Source organism: Oncorhynchus nerka, linkage group LG10 (assembly GCF_034236695.1).
Source record: "Oncorhynchus nerka isolate Pitt River linkage group LG10, Oner_Uvic_2.0, whole genome shotgun sequence".
Classification (NCBI taxonomy): Eukaryota; Metazoa; Chordata; class Actinopteri; order Salmoniformes; family Salmonidae; genus Oncorhynchus; species Oncorhynchus nerka.
This window is the reverse complement of record NC_088405.1, coordinates 60,031,373-60,050,827: the sequence shown is the minus strand read 5'-3', so window position 1 is coordinate 60,050,827 and position 19,455 is coordinate 60,031,373. Positions and strand designations below refer to the sequence as shown.

General features: G+C 43.2%; 1 protein-coding gene across 15 annotated transcripts in view; it reads right to left on the bottom strand.

Moving 5' to 3' along the window:
• The window catches only part of LOC115135728 (RNA-binding protein Musashi homolog 2-like), a 342,501-nt gene that overhangs the window by 45,344 nt on the left and 277,702 nt on the right, over positions 1 to 19,455 (bottom strand). For all 15 annotated transcript variants that reach the window (XM_029670752.2, XM_029670753.2, XM_029670751.2 and 12 more), the window contains exon 10: positions 6,973 to 7,047. In XM_029670752.2, coding sequence (XP_029526612.1) covers positions 6,973 to 7,047 — 75 coding nt within the window. The remainder of the gene's footprint in view (positions 1 to 6,972; positions 7,048 to 19,455) is intronic.

The following is a 19,455-nucleotide window of genomic DNA, read 5'->3' as shown; positions in this document are numbered from 1 at the left end:
TGTACACGTTTTGTGCTCTTGTAGGAAGCAATCACTCCCCCATTAATGACTACAGATTATATAGAACTGGGCTAATAACTCACTAACTAGCAAAGGATAAGAACAAATGTACAAATGTGCACACACCATGTAGCTCTCGCTTTGACCTCAAAACAAGTGTATCTACTCACGACCACTCATGCTGTAAACACAGTCCAGTTCAAAGTGAATGGCACAGATCCATACATGGAAATGGTGTATTTGCATATAGGCCTACTGCAGCTCTGATTGGTTATGGTGCACCGATCTGTGTAGAGTACAGGGAAAACTCTAGAAAGTTCAATCTCGTGCTTCTCTGCACGCACTGATATTTCTTCTGCGAGGCAGTCCTGCGTGCAGCTTAGAGGGAACATTGGTCTCAATGCTTAAACATCCTTCTTTAACCTGCCTCCAGCTACACTGATTGAAGTGGATTTAATAAGTGACCAATAGGTTTCACCTGGAATCACCTAGTCAGTCTATCTCATGGACAGAGCATAATATTTTGTATACTCAGTGTATATTGAGATCTGGTCACGTACCCCCTGCAGTACCAAGACCCCACTTTGAGAACCCCTGCAATATAGGACACTGGGCTGACAGCAACACTGTCTCCTCTGTCTGCCTCTGTCACAGCAGCTCATCTTAACCATAGCAGACGCTGGGGCATCAAGCTCCACAGTGGGCTGCTGCGTTCTGGCTGCACTGCTGATCTGTCTATAGCTCACACTGAGGATTAAGACTTTGGGGCTTCATTTTTCCCACCAGCTCAGGGCTGGGCCATCCATACGGCCAGCATGTCACTGAGCATTAGCCAGGTACAGAGATGCCGTGGCTCCCCTCCCAACCCACCCACACACACACTGGGCTGGAGATGCCTTATCCATTAGACCCTGTGTGGCTCCGCATAGACACACAGCCGGCAGAGCCCTGCTAGGACAGCCAACAGCACACTGCACTGGGCTCTGACTGCAGCATGTGTTTACAGAGACAGGAGGGACACAGTTAGAGCAGTGGAGCTGATTTGGGACCAGCCTGCAGGGCTTCACAGAGATACATAAGTTGTGACACCGCACTGCAGACTGACGTCAGACCTGCAGTTTCACCAGAGTTAACGATGACAGAACCATGGCCGGAGAGAAGTGCTGTGTGAGTGTGCAGATGATGCCGCTCGTCATGCCCTATTTTAAGGCCTGTGACTCGTGGAATGCCACTGCCTCCACACGTCCATTGGGTTAATGAGCAGCCTTTCCAATTAGAGACAATCTGTGAGTCAGTGTGGTGTCAGGCAGTCTGCTAACAGACACCCCCCTCCCCCTCTTTACAGACCTCCAATCTTTCTCTCTCTCTTTATTCACCTGGATCAGAGTCCATAACCACTCTCATCTCATCCCCATACCCACACAGAGAGTTGCCCCCCCCACACACACACAATCTACACTAAGTATGTGTGTGTGTGGGGGGTTGATTGTACATACATTATGCATGGCTATGTTTGATATATAACTTAAATGTGTGTTTGTGTATGTGGTGTGTGTGTACACCAAGGTAATTTGTGTGTGTGTTGCGTGCCTATGTTTGCATGAAGAAGGGGTGAAGGCGACTGGTCTATTTTCACAGCATCTTTAAGCGTGTGTGTGTGTGTATATGTCTACGTACACATCAATACACACCAGGGATTCAAACAGCAGCCATCGCTGAAATGAAAGCCGGAAGAATCTTCATCTCTGAAATGGGGGAGACATCTATGCAGGAGAACACAATAACTGTTGCCAGCTTGGCATTCCCAAACACTTCTTCCAGATGGCTTATCTCCATAATGACTTCGCAGCGCTTCGGCGTGCCCGAATAAAACAGAGAAAGTGAAGAAGACGAGGCGGATGTTATTTCCTCTCGCATCACCTTTGATGATGAGGGTCAGGTTGGAGGAGGTGACGCCATGGCAGCTAGGGTGGGGAAGACTCTCACACCTGACCCCTTAACCCCTGGTCAAGATTGGTCCTCTGTCTCTCCGGTCTAGCCCATGTCTTTATTGAGGGTTTCAGGAGGGTTTCTGGCGATCTGTATTCCCTGCTGGATTGGAGCAAGTTTATAGTTTAAACGTCTGTTTCTGTCCCATAGAAATGAGGGAGTGCTCTGGGCTGCTGAGTGACTGGCTGTGTTGGTAGAGGTGGTGGAAGGAGAGAGGGGGACGTGGGTTGGAGAATACGCAGGGGATGGACGGTACAGTAGCATACTGTGGTCTCCAGTACTCTTATCTGCCACCGAACAGAGCTGGCACGGCTGATATTTGTGAAAACAGCAGGATGTGTTGACAAGGCCAGGAAAAACACTGTAAAAAAAGTACTCTGCCACAAAACTGCTCCACACACACCACCTCAGTGATAGTGTAGATGTGTGTGAAAAAAAAACCAGATAATCTGTCCACCAACAGATGTACTATAAGTGAAGAATTAGCTCCTTACATTACAGTAGGTCCTCTATGCCAGCAAACCGTTCTAAATTCATTTCTGATCATTTTAAAGTTATCACAGTGCCTAAAATAAAACTTCACAATCACAATAGAGGTCAATACCAGCGTACAGCACCAAGCCAGTCCATCCAATCAAATACTGACACAAAACGTCAATAAAAAACTCAATGACTTGCGCAACACTAACGACACCATAAAACCACTCATGTATCCAAAGACAACATAGATATTAGGCAAATGAGTGCCAGTGGCCTATATGCAGCCATATGCAACACTCTCCAAGCTCCACTCTATCCCCTTCCTCTCTGTCTTACAGTCGGTGCTTCAAAACAAAATGAGCTCCACTCCCCTGGCCAAAATCCATTTTTAACCTCCCAAGCAACCGAGATTACTGCAAATCCCTGGAAGCTACAAGGACCGAGAAAATGTGTTTTCACCTTGCATGTTCTACATCAAGGTCATGGACTATGAGAGACGGGCTGCCTGGAAGAGGAATACGCTGTGTGGTGGTAGTGGGGAGGCAGGAGTAGAAGATCGCTTTACAGGGAAAGCCAGGGGGGATTAGCTAGGAGTGAAAAGTTAACTTTCCACCATCGCCCTGCCTGACGCTTCACCTCTCACTGCCGCAGCGCCCTCTTCCTCCTGTCTGATCAGAAGGAGGAAGGAAACATTGCACCTGCTCTTTTACCAGCCACACTAATCTCCCCATCTCTTCATCTCCCCATCTGCCCATCTCTTCATCTCCCAATCTCTTCATCTTCCCATCTGCCCATCTCTTCATCTCCCCATCTCTTCATCTGCCCATCTCTTCATCTGCCCATCTCTTCGTCTGCCCATCTCTTCATCTGCCCATCTCTTCATCTGCCCATCTCTTCATCTGCCCATCTCTTCGTCTCCCCATCTCTTCATCTGCCCATCTCTTCATCTGCCCATCTCTTTGTCTGCCCATCTCTTCATCTGCCCATCTCTTCATCTGCCCATCTCTTCATCTGCCCATCTCTTCATCTCCCCATCTCTTCATCTGCCCATCTCTTCATCTGCCCATCTCTTCGTCTGCCCATCTCTTCATCTCCCCATCTCTTCATCTCCCCATCTCTTCATCTCCCCATCTCTTCATCTCCCCATCTCTTCATCTGACCATCTCTTCATCTCCCCATCTGCCCATCTCTTCATCTCCCCATCTCTTCATCTGCCCATCTCTTCGTCTGCCCATCTCTTCATCTGCCCATCTCTTCATCTCCCCATCTCTTCATCTGCCCATCTCTTCGTCTCCCCATCTCTTCATCTGCCCATCTCTTCATCTGACCATCTCTTCATCTGCCCATCTCTTCATCTGCCCATCTCTTCATCTCCCCATCTCTTCATCTCCCCATCTCTTCATCTGCCCATCTCTTCGTCTGCCCATCTCTTCGTCTGCCCATCTCTTCGTCTCCCCATCTCTTCATCTCCCCATCTCTTCATCTGCCCATCTCTTCATCTCCCCATCTCTTCATCTGACCATCTCTTCATCTCCCCATCTGCCCATCTCTTCATCTCCCCATCTCTTCATCTCCCCATCTCTTCATCTCTTCATCTGACCATCTCTTCATCTCCCCATCTGCCCATCTCTTCATCTCCCCATCTCTTCATCTCCCCATCTCTTCATCTGCCCATCTCTTCATCTGACCATCTCTTCATCTGCCCATCTCTTCATCTCCCCATCTGCCCATCTCTTCATCTCCCCATCTCTTCATCTCCCCATCTCTTCATCTGACCATCTCTTCATCTCCCCATCTCTTCATCTGCCCATCTCTTCATCTGCCCATCTCTTCATCTCCCCATCTGCCCATCTCTTCATCTCCCCATCTGCCCATCTCTTCATCTCCCCATCTCTTCATCTCTTCATCTGCCCACCTCTTCATCTCTTCATCTGCCCACCTCTTCATCTCCCCATCTCTTCATCTCTTCAAGTCCCCATCTCTTCAAGTCCCCATCTTTTCATCTCTACATCTATTCATCTCCCCATCTCTTCATCTCCCCATCTATTAATCTCCCCATCTCTTCATCTCTACATCTATTCATCTCCCCATCTCTTCATCTCCCCATCTATTCATCTCCCCATCTCTTCATCTCTACATCTATTCATCTCCCCATCTCCTCAAGTCCCCATCTCCCCATATCTTCATCTCCCCATCTCTTCATCTCCCCATCTATTCATCTCCCCATCTCTTCATCTCTACATCTATTCATCTCCCCATCTCCTCAAGTCCCCATCTCCCCATATCTTCATCTCCCCATCTCCCCATCTCTTCATCTCCCCATCCCTACATCTCCCATGCCTCCACTGAGTCAATCTACTGACCAGAGACCTGCACTGTAACATCGGTGTATCATCATATCTGAGGCTGGCTGGGTGGGGGCCATGGTTTCTACCCCAGCCCCACAGACGCCAGGAGACAGGTTTCCACATGGACCTGTGCTTTCATACCTATCCAGTCTACAATATTGACACTGGCAGGAGGCCTAGTGGAAGTGTAGTAGTCCTCTAAATAGGGGTGGTTTAGAGGGAGGAGAGAGACAGGGAGTTTGGGAGGAGACAGAGAAAACAGAGGAAGGCAGGGGTTTTGGAGGGGGGGCAGGGAGGGAGGCAGGGGGGTCATGTGGGAGGCAGGAGGGAGAAGAGAGTGGAGGCTGGCATATAGGGCGGAGATAGCCTTTGGTGGGAGACAGGGAGGGGGACGTGGTAGGGGGGATGTAAGAAGGTGAAAATGCCCCTCTGGTTAAGGTGCTGTGTGTGTATAATGAAGGGACATCAGGCCGTGTATGTATGAGGGGGAATAATCACAGGCTGCTGATATTTCAATCCCCTTCTCAGGGCTTAGTCACATCACTGGCTTCTCTAGCGCCTGACAATTCACCCCACTCTCATCGCTCCATCCACAGACAACACCCCGTTATTTATTTATTCAAGCATTTATTCATCTATTTCAATGCACTTACAGTGTACAGCACCAAATTCTCCAGCATGGGCCCGTTGATTTGAATATAAACTGCCGTCCGCGACTCCGTGCGGATGGGAAGGCAACATGATCAATACTTGGCCTAGGGATAGAGCATTTAACATGGAGTTTGATTTATACTTCAAAAGTTCAAATTACCCTGTCAAAGGCCTGGAGACTGGTGGCCGTTTTAACAGCTGAACAACTGCACAGCTTTATGATGCCCTTTAAATAAAGTTTAACACGACCAACCTCCTGCATTAAAACATCTATAGGCCCTAAGTGTGTCATAAACAACATACAGTATGTGCTTCATCATGTCACGTCTAGGGCCAGAAGATTCTGTATTATGTGGTAAAAGGTCAAATCTCCCAATAAAATGTCCCATTGAAGAGATTTGGAATATAAAAGCAAATGAAACTAATGCAAATAAAGCCAAGCATTACCTCTACCATACATAGAGTTGTATTGGTTCTATATGCAGACAGATGTAAAGGTATAGGTTAGCAGGAAATCATCCCTGCAGATTTCCATCGGGCCCTTCTCATGTCTGAACATCTTTCATGTTGGTAGGACCCTTCTACAAAGAAGAGATGAGTAATCTATTGTTTCCTGGCCTTCCTCTATCCTCCTCCTCTTTCTCCCTCCCAGTCCTCCTGTCCTCCTACAGCTCTCAGCCCAGGCACCTCTGACAAATTATTATGTCTGACCCCAGGGTGGTAACACCTGTGTCCCCCCCACCCCTGTCCACCCCTGTCCCTATTTCAAAAACCTATTACATAGATCTGAGCTGCTGTCAGACATTTCCCATTCTGCCTTATCAGTGGCGGGACTGATGTCTGGCACGGCAAACAGACTCTGTGTAAAGTGCTTAAATAAAGCATGAAATCAACAGGATGCCTGCCTGAGGCGTGCTGTATCACAGCGCCACATCTCCCTGGCCAGAGGGCCCCACCCGCAACCCCGCTCTGCCTCCCACTGCAGGCTGCAGGTACAGCTGCTCACCTTCACACAACATGTGCTCCATTTGGGTTCATCAACCGGGACCCACCCGGCTCCAAGTCAACGCTTTTAACTCATTTTAGTTTTTGATGCACATAGGGCTGGATATAAAAATACTTCCAATCTGACTCTGTGTGACAGTGTGTACGTCTGCCATTTTTCTGCCTCCCGACAGATGGATTTGCATACATTGGGAGTGAGGCTGAGGGCTTGAAAATCCCTCCTCCATTTTAGCCGTTTGGTCATGGTGGCGTTCATACACGGGCTAAAAAGAGTATGCTATTTACACCACATACTGCAGCTTTCAACAGGCTGTTTCAGAAATCCAGACACGTAACACACTTATCACTCACTCCACAGCTTATCTGGTGTGTTTGTTTGTGTGTGTGTGTGTGTGTGTGTGTGTGTGTGTGTGTGTGTGTGTGTGTGTGTGATGGAGGGAGGGAGGGAGGTGAGCTAAACAGGGCTGTAAGACAGACATGTGAAGAGCAGAGAACTTACCAGGGAACTGATAGCTGTAGCTCGGGGCGAATCCAGTGTATCCACGGCCGTACGTCGCCACAATGTTCGGGTAACCTTGAGAAAGAAAAGGTACAAAACACATTATAGAACTTAATTCGGCAAAAAGGCACTGCAGTGGTGGAAAAAATACCCAATTGTCATACTGGAGTAAAAGTAAAGAACCTTTAAGAGAAAATGACTCAAGTAAAAGTGAAAGTCACCCATTAAAATACTACTTGAGTAAAAGTCCAAAAGTATTTGGTTATACTTAAGTATCAAAAGTAAATGTAATTGCTAAAATATACTTAAGTATACTTAAGTATCAAAAGTAAAATGATAAATAATTTTTAAAAATCCTTATATATTAAGCAAACCAGACGGCACAATATTTTTCTGTTTTTTTTTATGGATAGCCAGGGGCACACTCCAACACTCAGACATCATTTACAAAAGAAGCATTTGTGTTTAGTGAGTCCGCCAGATCAGAGGCAGTAGGGATGCCCAGGGATGTTCTCTTTATAAGTGTGTGAATTGGACCATTTTCCTGTCCTATTAGGAATGCAGTGAAGTAACAGTAAAAGTAATCAAAAATTTTAATAGTAAAGTAAAGTACAAATACCACAAAAAAAACTAATTAAGTAGTACTTTCAACAATTTTTACTTAAGTACTTTACACCACGGAGGCATTGTCAATGCTTTCTGCCTCTGCAAGAGGGATATACACGTGCAAATATCTGGACTACACTGGGAATACGTTTGTATAAAACTTTGCATAATGCTTTCATGAGTTATCCTCTGGGTCCAAATGTTTGTATTTTCCATACCCCAAAATAAAGTATATCAAATCAATCAACCAATCAACTGAGGAAGGCCACGCATCAAGAGCTGTCATGATGGCTTAGCATGAATAAATAGCCTGTACCTTCCCTGTTCCACCAGCCTGATGGTGACTGATGAGGCTCTAGGACAAAATAACTGTGAACCATATCAATATCCAAATTGGCTTGGAGGATATACTGTAAGTATATCTATCATGTGCTGCAGCGCAATCTAATATGCAGACTAAAATCATAATAATATATATGTAAATAAAAACACAGCTTTAAAATGAGTGTGTGTGTCATTTCAAAATTAATTTGCCATCTGTTGTGGTATTCGTAGCTACCAGTGCTGACGCAGAATGTTGACGACGGGGCTCAGTTATTCTAGGTCTGTTTATTCCTTTGCATTTGTCATGGTTGGTGTGGAAATTAGCAATAGGGCTGACCCCGTTTAGTAGACTGGTCGATTATTTGGTGGATAAGCTGTTGGCCGACCGAGATTTTATTTGTGGCGAAGTGGCAAATATATACAGTACCAGTCAAAAGTTTGGACACACCGACTCATTCAAGCGTTAATCTTTTGTTGACTATTTTCTACATTGCAGAATAATAGTGAAGACATCAAAACTATGAAATAACACATGTGATCATGTAGTAACCCAAAACGTTTTAAATCAAAATATATTTTATATTTGAGATTCTTCAAAGTAGCCACCCTTTGCCTTGATGACAGCTTTGCACACTCTTGGCACTTACATTTTTTATTTATTTCACCTATATTTAACCAGGTAAGCTAGTTGAGAGCAAGTTCACATTTACAACTGTGACCTGGCCAAGATAAAGCAAAGTAGTGCGACACAAACAACAACACAGAGTTACACATGGAATAAACAAGCGTACAGTCAATAACACAATAGAACAAAAGAAAGTCTATATACAGTGTGCGCAAATGGCGTGAGGAGGTAAGGCAATAAATAGGCCATAGTAGCAAGTCATTACAATTTAGCAGATTAACACTGAGTGATAAATAAGCAGATGATGATTTGCAAGTAGAGATACTGGTATGCAAAAGAGCAGAAAAGTAAATCAAAAACAATATGGGGATGAGGTAGGTAGATTGGGTGGGCTATTTATAGATGGACTATGTACAGCTGCAGCGATCGGTTAGCTGCTCAGATAGCTGATGTTTAAAGTTAGTGAGGGAAATATAAGTCTCCAGCTTCAGCGATTTTTGCAATTCATTCCAGTCACTGGCAGCAGAGAAGTGGAAGGAAAGGCGGTCAAAGGAGGAGTTGGCTTTGGGGATGACCAGTGAGATATACCTGCTGGAGCGCGTGCTACGGGTGAGTGTTGTTATCGTGACCAGTGAGCTGAGATAAGGCAGAGGTTAACCTTCTCTCATTTACATTCTATCAACCAACTTCATGAATGCATTTCAATTTCTTCCTTCCTAATCTCTTTCCTTTTTAATGCGTATGAGCCAATCAGTTGTGTTGTGACAAGGTAGGGGTGGTATACAGAAGATAGCCCTACTTGGTAAAAGATCAAGTCCATATTATGGCAAGAACAGCTCAAATAAGCAAAGAGAAACGACAGTACATCATTACTTTAAGACATGAAGGTCAGTCAATCTGGAAAACTTAAAGAATTTAGAATGTTTCTTCAAGTACAGTCGCAAAAACCATCAAGCACTATCATGAAACTGCAGAGGATAAGTTCATTAGAGTTAAATGCACCTCAGAAATTGCAGCCCAAATAAATGCTTCACAGAGTCCCAGTAACAGACAACATTAACTGTTCAGAGGAGACTGAATGAATCAGGCCTTCATGGTCGAACTGCTGCAGAGAAAACACTACTAAAGGACACCAATCAGAAGAAGAGACTTGCTTGGCCCAAGAAACACGAGCAATTGACATTAGACCGGTGGAAATCTGTCCTTTGGTCTGATGAGTCCAAAATTGAGATTTTTGGTTCCATCTGCTGTGTCTTTGTGAGACGCAGAGTAGGTGAACGGATGATCTCTGCATGTGTGGTTCCCACCATGAAGCATGGAGGAGGAGGTGTGATGGTGTGAGGGTGCTTTGCTGGTGACTCTGTGATTTATTTAGAATTCAAGGCACACTTAACCAGCATGGCTAACACAGCATTCTGCAGCAATACGCCATCCCATCTGGTTTGTGCTTAGTGGGACTATCATAGTTTTTTTCTACAGGACAATGACCCAAAACACACCTCCAGAATGTGTAGGGCTATTTGACCAAGAAGGAGAGTGATGGAGTGCTGCATCAGATGACCTGGCCTCCACAATTACACAACCTTAACTCAAATGAGATGCTTTGTGGATGAATTGGACCGCAGAGTGAAGGAAAAGCAGCCAACAAGTGCTCTGCATATCAACTCCTTCAAGACTGTTGGAAAATAATTCCTCATGAAGATGGTTGAGAGAATGCCAAGAGTGTGCAAAGCTATCAAGGCAAAGGGTGTCTACATTGACGAATCTCAACTATAAAATATGTTTAGATTTATTTAACCCTTTTTTGGTTACTACATGATTCCATATGTGTTATTTCATAGTTTTGATGTCTTCAGTATTATTCTACAATGTAGAAAATAGTAAAAAATTAAGAAAAACCCTTGAATGAGTAGGTCTGTCCAAACTTTTGACTGGTATTGTATATAAAACGATTTATGGCACAGGAAACAACTGTCTGATTCACACTTGACTAATCCACTGAAGAGGCAGCAGGGATGGCCCACCAGTATCTCCAGTAGTAGCCTATATTTACTGTTAATTCCCATAATTTCTAATCTACAGTGTTTGTTTGGTTACGATCATTTCTCTTAAATGCATTCAATATATTATTATTACAGTCTTATCGTTGTCATTGTAGGAGTGGACATGTTGTTTGCAGAGCACACAACCTAGGCTTCACTTGTGAGAAAAACTGTTTTGGTTTATTTCATTCCTCTTATGAGTTGTCAATTAATTCATTGACAGGAGCGCTCCAAACAAAAGACAATCTTGATTACGCATAGAATTAGACCTAGGCTACTTGGCCTGCACGCAAAGGTTTCTATCCATGAGTCTGGGTACCAGGCCATTAGGACCTGATGGTAGCTAGGAAGTTGGGTAGTACCAAAGCATGTATAGAGTATATAAAAAGGAGATTACTGTGACTCAGCGGTCACATGTAGGCCTATAAATATGTAACGATGTGAGTTGAGAGTCGGGAAGCAAGTTCAGGGAGTAAGTGTTTTAATAAATATACACAATATAATACAAAATAAGAAACACAAACAACGCACAGACATGACACAGGAACAGAAACAATGACGCCTGGAGAGGGAACCAAAGGGAGTGACATATAAAGGGCAGATAATCAAGGAGGTGATGGAGTCCAGGTGAGTGTCATTATGCGCAGATGCGCGTACCGATGGGGACAGGTGTGCGCCATAACGAGCAGCCTGGTGACCTAGAGGCCGGAGAGGGAGCACACATGACAAATGTGCCAATAGTTCCTCAATGTAGCCTATTTAAAAGTCTTTCCAGCTCTCTCCCTTTCGATAACCACAACATGCAAGGGGGAAAATAATGTCCAGTGGAAACATAAAAATAGGCCTGATTACTTCCAATCCCATGCGCAAATAGTCTACAGCTGTGTCTGTCCGAAGCTTAAACAATGTGGCAAGTTAGCTAGCATGATCAGGCTGGAGTTAATATCTGATGCAATGTTTCAAGTTATTTTCAGACAGGCCATGCGTAGCCAATGTGATTTATAGGATATTTATTTTTATCAGGATATTTTCTGCCTGCAGGCTGCAATGTTTTTATTTGTTGGTTCATGTAGGCTATTTTTACATATTGGCAATGGCAATAGAAATCCTTTTTTGATTTGTATCATTTTCATTTAGATAGATTTTTGACGTTACATTGATTTTGAGACATGAAGACTTTAATATAAATCAAATGAAACTGTTCCACAAAAATGTGCATATGAAAATCATAACTGGCACGCAGATCAGTAGAAATGGTACGATAACTTGGCACTCCAAATGGAAAAGGTTGCCAACCACTGGTGTAGCCTATTACCGGCAACTTCAGGAGTGGACCAGCAGCAGCGGGTCGGGAACAGGGTTTTTTCCTCTGTTTATATTCATCTCTGGCTCCCTCTTTAGTCATTTTTGTGTCTTCATTTTTTAAAGCATCAGACAAGCACAGTAGCCTACATAAAGTTGATTTCCTTCAAACATAGGGTGTGTCTATATATCGAAAAATACACGTTTAAAACTGATGACCAAACGATTGGTCGAAAGAACAGACAACTATCGGTTGACCATTATTTTTTTCAGACAAGCACAGTAACCTACATAAAGTTGATTTCATTCAAACATAGGGTGTGTCTATATATCGAAAAATACACGTTTAAAAATGATGACCAAACGATTGGTCGAAAGAACAGACAACTATCGGTTGACCATTCTTTTTTTGGGTCGGGGCCGGCCCTAATGAGCAATATGTCAGCTGAACAGTTACCAGTTGAAACATACCTGGAAACACAGGGGAAAGTAGGCCAGATCTCAGTATACTGTATAGAGATGCACACACACACACACACACACACACACACACACACACACACACACACACACACACACACGTACATATTACCTCAAGTAACCGGTGCCCCTGCACATTGACTCTGTACAGGTACCCCCTGTATACAGCCTCGCTATTGTTATTTTACTGCTGCTCTATAATTATTTGTTACTTTTATTTCTTATTCTTATTTTGTAAACTGCACTGTCTGTTAGGGGCTTCACTGTAAGGCCTACACCTGTTGTATTCGGCATATGTGACAAATACAATTTGATTTGAACACAAACACACACAGTATCAATCACAGCCAGATGGAGGATGGATAAGAGTGTGTGTGTGTGTGTGTGTGTGTGTGTGTGTGTGTGTGTGTGTGTGTGTGTGTGTGTGTGAGTAAAGCTGAAGCAGACCCGTCGGGCCAACAAGACAAAGTTTATTTATTGCTCCTCTGCTGTCAAGACGCTCATTACAACCACCAGTCCATCCACAAGTTAATTATCTGGACAGCTTTCAAACAGCAGCAGCTGTGGGAACATATTGAGAAAGTGTGTGTTCGGGATGTGTGTGAGAGCTGAGTTGTGTGTCTCTGTTTGTGCGTGTGTGTGTTTGTGTGCATGTGTGTGTATCCCTCTGTATATTGAGAAATTTGAGTGTGTGAACAGTGAGTAAGTGAGTGAGTTTGATCGAAGGACAGATCAAGGAAGATTAGTTTGATCATCGCAAACATACTGTTCCTTTTAAAGCGAGGCTATTTCAAAGCCTTTATCTGTTGTCATAAAAAGTTGTTATCATCTCCAGCCAAAGCTTTGTCTAAATTAGCCAGTAAAAAGGGATTCCCTCAAGCCAGAAGCAAATCACTAGAATCCACTCAGATATCTTTGTTTTATAGAAAACACACACCATGATAGCCTTGTGTTAAGGTTATCACAGAGTACTAACTTGATAAACTACTCCGCTGTTCCCCTGTGAAAGTCTCCATTATGTCAAACAGCTTTGCTCTCTCTAGTGAGTTTACGCTGCAACTAACGTTCTACAGAAATAGGATATAGTATAGTCACCGGACACTTTAAATCGGCTTCCCCCAGCTAAGCCTTGTCAATTCTCAGCGTCACCCCAGACCAGACCAGGGGTGTTGTGACAGAGACAGAGGACAGCTCAGAGGCCAGCTCTCTACTTCCAGGGCAAAGAAACATGTATGTCTGGGTAATAAATATCCAATCAGCCTTTTGCTGCCCATGACAAAGCTCAATTTAATCCTGAACAAGTGAGAAGATGCTTCTGACTGAGGGGCGATGAGGGGAGACCTGACCTGCAGGAACGAAATATGAGAGGCTAGACCAGCTTTGGGACTGATGAGAAAACAAATCACTGAACACAAAGAGAAGTGTCAGAGGTGGATCATTGTGAATTTGGCAATGATGTGATATCATGGGAAGTGATGGCATCATTATCTTTACGATGACAATGATAATACAGACATTGCTTTAGAATTTGGCCCGTCAATGTAGAAAAAAACCATCATCTAAACTGTGATTGAACAAACCACATGGAGTTCGGTGGGAATATTTCAGCCTGTGTGTCAGGGTAGGCGTTATGGGCAGGCCTTGGGGGGCCAGGCCTGCCCTACTATACCTCCTTGCCTGTCCAAATAAAATATTTAAATAATGATCATTTACAGGGGTGGAAAAAGTACTCAATTGTCACACTTGAGTAAAAGTAAAGATACCTTAACAGAAAATGAGTAAAATTAAAAGTGAAAGTCATCCAGTAAAATACTATTTGAGTAAAAGTCTAAAAGAATTTGGTTTTAAATATACTTAAGCAGTAAGTAAATGTAATTGCTCAAATGTACTTCAGTATCAAAAGTAAAAGTATAAGTCATTTCAAATTCCTTATATTAAGCAAACCAGTGGTGTAAGTACTTTACACCACTGACAATTTATTTGACCAAGACGCGAGCCGACGGAAAGATGCATCAATCTCAGATAAAGTATTTGAGCGAGCGAAAGAGCGCCCCCCTGTCTCAGTAAGTGTATCTGATTCTGTCTGGACTAAAATAGTATGGCAATGTCTTTCTCTTTTTTTGCCAAACAGCATCAGATACATGGGGTACATGTAGTAAGACAGAGGGGCGTTTTTTTGCTCGCTAAAAGGCTATTTAGGACGAACGTGCAAAGGTAACCTACTTTTTAATTGATTTGTTTGACAATCAAATGAAACCATCATGACAGGTTGTGTTCATACCACATTAAAAGGTCACACATTTGTACAGTTAAATTACATGTCTTTACTATAAAACCCACACTAGAACTGCTAAAGCAGTCATTTGGACTGTTCATTCATTAAAAAGAATATTACTCTGCCATTTTTAAAGTCATACCCCCCTCTGTCCTTGACTTTTTCTAAATCAGTCTATAAAACACACAGTCTTTGTTATAATCTTAATATCACAAACAGAACTGGTGTTATAACCACATTTAATAGAACATCCTTTTTTTATGGTTTTCCTCCATTGCCCCTGCTTCTCACGAACGTAGTTCTGCTGATAGTTGAAGGTGCCATGCCAAGTTGATAATAACCCTGATAATTGCCTCAAAATTTCACCTAAAAAATACCTATACTAATTTCACACATATAGCACCAGTCAAAAGTTTGGACACACCTATTCATTCAACGGTTTTTCTTTATTTTTTACTATTTTCTACATTGTAAAATAATAATGAAGACATCAAAACTATGAAATAACACATATGGAATCATGTAGTAACCAAAAAAGTGTTAAACAAATCAAAATATATGTTATATTTGAGATTCTTCAAAGTAGCCACCCTTTGCCTTGATGACGGAATGAGATGTGGGACGAGCAGCTGTCCACATACTTTTGGTTGTGTAGTGTAAGTCCTGTGCCATTATTTTATTTGATCTGATTTTATAGTAAGAAAAATATAATTGAATGTAGCTGAATCAAATAAAAATGACATTTTTCCCATTACAGAGTGAGTGTGCATATAAAGTGTCGATGTTGAGTGTAAAAGTGATCATAGATCCTATGTGCTAGATTTAGAGTTATTTGTCAACTTTAGTTGTGAATGATACAAACCTTTTAGAAAGTCTTAGGAATCAACACATATATGGGCTGCATGATGTGACTATTGACTATTTGAGAAAGTAGAAGAAAAAAACCTTGCGCTCTGTTCCTTGCCTCGGGCTTCACAGCTGTTCTCTCATCAAGTGATCATATTTTCACCAATCAGACTATTCTCAAATGAATCTAATCTTTACTAATATGTCAAATTAGTTTTGTTTTAGAACGGCCCATTTATCAAAGAGGCAGGGGGGGGAAATACAAGCCATCTGTATGCATTCGAATAGCGAATGGAGGCCACGCTTTCCCGCCGGTCTACTTTGTAAGCTACTTGGGTTTTAGCATGTGCTTCATATGAGCAGCTGATGAATAAATAGAAGAACACTTCATTCACTCCAAGCATCAACCACTGTTTGAGGAGCATGATCTCGCTGGCCCGACAGGTGATATTCCGTCCGCACTCTGTTTGCCATGGGCTCTTCAACCTTGTTCCTGCAGCTATCCAGGGCTTAATTTGGGAAACCAAGTGAAATCTGTTCAGGAACATCAATAGTAATGTGTTTTCGCAATTAAACATATTTCCCTAAACTGTTGACAGCCATCTGCGCGCTCGAGAAAGGAATAAAGGAGAGAGGGGATGGAAACGCATGTTGGTGATATTCTGTAAAGCTGAAGGGAATGTGTCACCCTATTAATTATGGAAACATAAACAATGTCCTATTACTAGGCTATTCAAAATCAAATACAAATGCACTAATTGTAGGCTAACTGTAAGCCGCCCTGCACAATCAATGATCCTACAGCATCGCCTAGGGCTATACGTTCTCTTCCAGACTCATGGATAGACATTTTGGAGTGTAGCATAAGGTAACCAGTCCATCCAATCTGCATAATAATACGGTCCACACTCAAAAGTGATTTACTTTCATTTGTTTAATTTTGGAGTGTAGGCTAGACCAATTATGTACCAAAGACATCTTAAATCGGTTTTGTTTTATGTTTTTCTACCATGCGTAATGTAATATGCGTTAGCCTATGCATTGTATAATGGCACAATCATCATTTTAATTCAGGATTTTTGTGGTGTCTCTAAAGAGGGACAATAGAGCCTGGAGTACCAGGCCACTAGGACCTGATGGTAGTTAGCAAGTTGGTTAATACCAAAGCATGTCCAGAGTGCATAAAGGGAGATTACCATTTCACATGGAATTTTACTGCAGTCATGACTCATGACTGCCCATGTGGCGGTAATATTGTCACCAATATTGTCACCTAGTTGCACCTGTGTAAGGATCATGCTGTTTCATCAGCTTCTTGATATGCCACACCTATCAGGTGGATGGATTATCTTGGTAAAGGAGAAATATTCACAGGGATGTAAGCAAATCTGTGCACATAATGTGAGAGCAATAAGCTTTTTGTGCATATCGGAAATGTTCTGGGATCTTTTATTTCACCCCATGAAACATGCAGCACTTTACATGTTGCATTTATATTTTTGTTCAGTATAGTCATTATAATGCCATTATTGCTTTTGTGATGATTTTGTACTGACCTTTTGTACTGACAACAACAAAATGATTATTTGTGCATACTGTTAAAAAGAATGGTGCACGTCCACACATAGGAGGCCCCCCTATGGAAATCAAATGCCCATCCAACTGATTCGTTCTGGCACCGGCCTTGCTGTGTCTGTGTCTGTGTGTGTGTGTGAGTGTATTTGTGTGTGCGTTTGCCCTGGGCCTCCTGCTGCAGTTCACTAGGTAGTATGTGCTGACTGTCCCAGCAGAGAGCTAAATGAGGCACATCTACATGGCAGGGAGTGGGGGGGTCAGGGGCTGGTATTTAAAGGGCATGGTGTGAATACTGTTCTGTGGCGCTCTGTTGACACATGGGCCGCTGCCTCAGGACATGGAGGGAGGGCTACAGCACATCAGGGGCATACAGAGCAACCGCAGTCACTTGCCCATAGAGGGAAAAAATGTAAACTTTCCTCACACATACTCTCTCATACTCCCTCTCACACACTCATCTCCACAGTCTGACACACATACATAGACGTTTAAAGTAACTGTCCATTGAAAATATCACTTTTAAAAGTTAATATTCTGTTAACTCATACCCAAATAATGTTCTTGAGTTGACATTTACTTGTATTGGTGGCATAAATGGGAGAAAAAACACAAAACATTTCACCTTAAAATTGTATCTGTAACAGACCGTTTACAAAATATTAATAATAGAATAATATTTTTTATGACCGGTATACGCCCACACCATTCTGTTGTTCAGGTACGCCCACACCATTCTGTTGTTGAGGTACGCCCACACCATTCTGTTGTTGAGGTACGCCCACACCATTCTGTTGTTGAGGTACGCCCACACCATTCTGTTGTTGAGGTACGCCCACACCATTCTGTTGTTGAGGTACGCCCACACCATTCTGTTGTTGAGGTACGCCCACACCATTCTGTTGTTGAGATACGCCCACACCATTCTGTTGTTGAGGTACGCCCACACCATTCTGTTGTTGAGGTACGCCCACACCATTCTGTTGTTGAGGTACGCCCACACCATTCTGTTGTTAGGGTACGCCCACACCATTCTGTTGTTGGGGTACGCCCAAACCATTCTGTTGTTGAGGTACGCCCACACCATTCTGTTGTTGGGGTACGCCCACACAATTCTGTTGTTGAGGTACGCCCACACCATTCTGTTGTTGGGGTACGCCCACACCATTCTGTTATTGAGGTAAGCCCACACCATTCTATGGTTGAGGTACGCCCACACCATTATATTGTTGAGGAACACCAACACCATTATATTGTTGGGGTACGCCTACACCATTATATTGTTGGGGTACGACCACACCATTATATTGTTGAGGTACACCCACACCATTATATTGTTGGGGTACGCCCACACCATTCTGTTGTTGGGGTACGCCCACACCATTCTGTTGTTGGGGTACGCCCACACCATTCTGTTGTTGGGATACGCCCACACCATTCTGTTGTTGGGGTACGCCCACACCATTCTGTTGTTGGGGTACGCCCACACCATTCTGTTGTTGGGGTACGCCCACACCATTATATTGTTGGGGTAAACCCACACCATTCTGTTGTTGGGGTACGCCCACACCATTATGTTGGTGGGGTACGCCCACACCATTATATTGTTAACCTCTTCAACCTATGGGGGCGCTATGTCATTATTGGATAAAAAAATGTGCCCGTTTTAAGCGCAATATTTTGTCACGAAAAGATGCTAGACTATGCATATAATTGCCAGCGTTGGAAAGAAAACACTCTGACGTTTTCAAAACTGCAAAGATATTATCTGTGAGTACCCCAGAACTGATCTTACAGGCGAAACCAAGATGAAACTTCAAACAGGAAATGAACAGGATTTTTGACGCTGTGTTTTACTAACGTCTCCTTATATGGCTGTGAATATGCTGTGAACGAGCTTATGCGCTCTGCCGTTCATCCAAGATGTCTGCAGCATTGTGGCGTATTTGTAGGCATATCATTGGAAGATTGGCCATAAGAGACTACATTTGCCAGGGGGCCGTCCGGTGTCCTTTGTCTAAATCGGTGCGTAATTCCCAGTGGCAACCATTGTACCTTGCGTTACAGAAGGAGACTCATACTTCCAGGAACGATACATCATTGAAGAGATATGTGAAAAACACCTTGAGGATTAGTTCTAAACAACGTTTGCCATGTTTCAGTCGATATTATGGAGTTAATTTGGAAAAAAGTTCGGCGTTTGGATAACTGAATTTTTGGGTTTTTTTGGGAGCCAAACGTGACGCACCAAACGGACCGATTTCTCCTGCACAAAAAATCTTTCAGGAAAAACTGAACATTTGCTATCTAACTGAGAGTCTCCTCATTGAAAACATCCGAAGTTCTTCAAAGGTAAATGATTTATTGAATGTTTTTGCTGGTTTTTGTGAAAATGTGGCCTGCTAATGCTA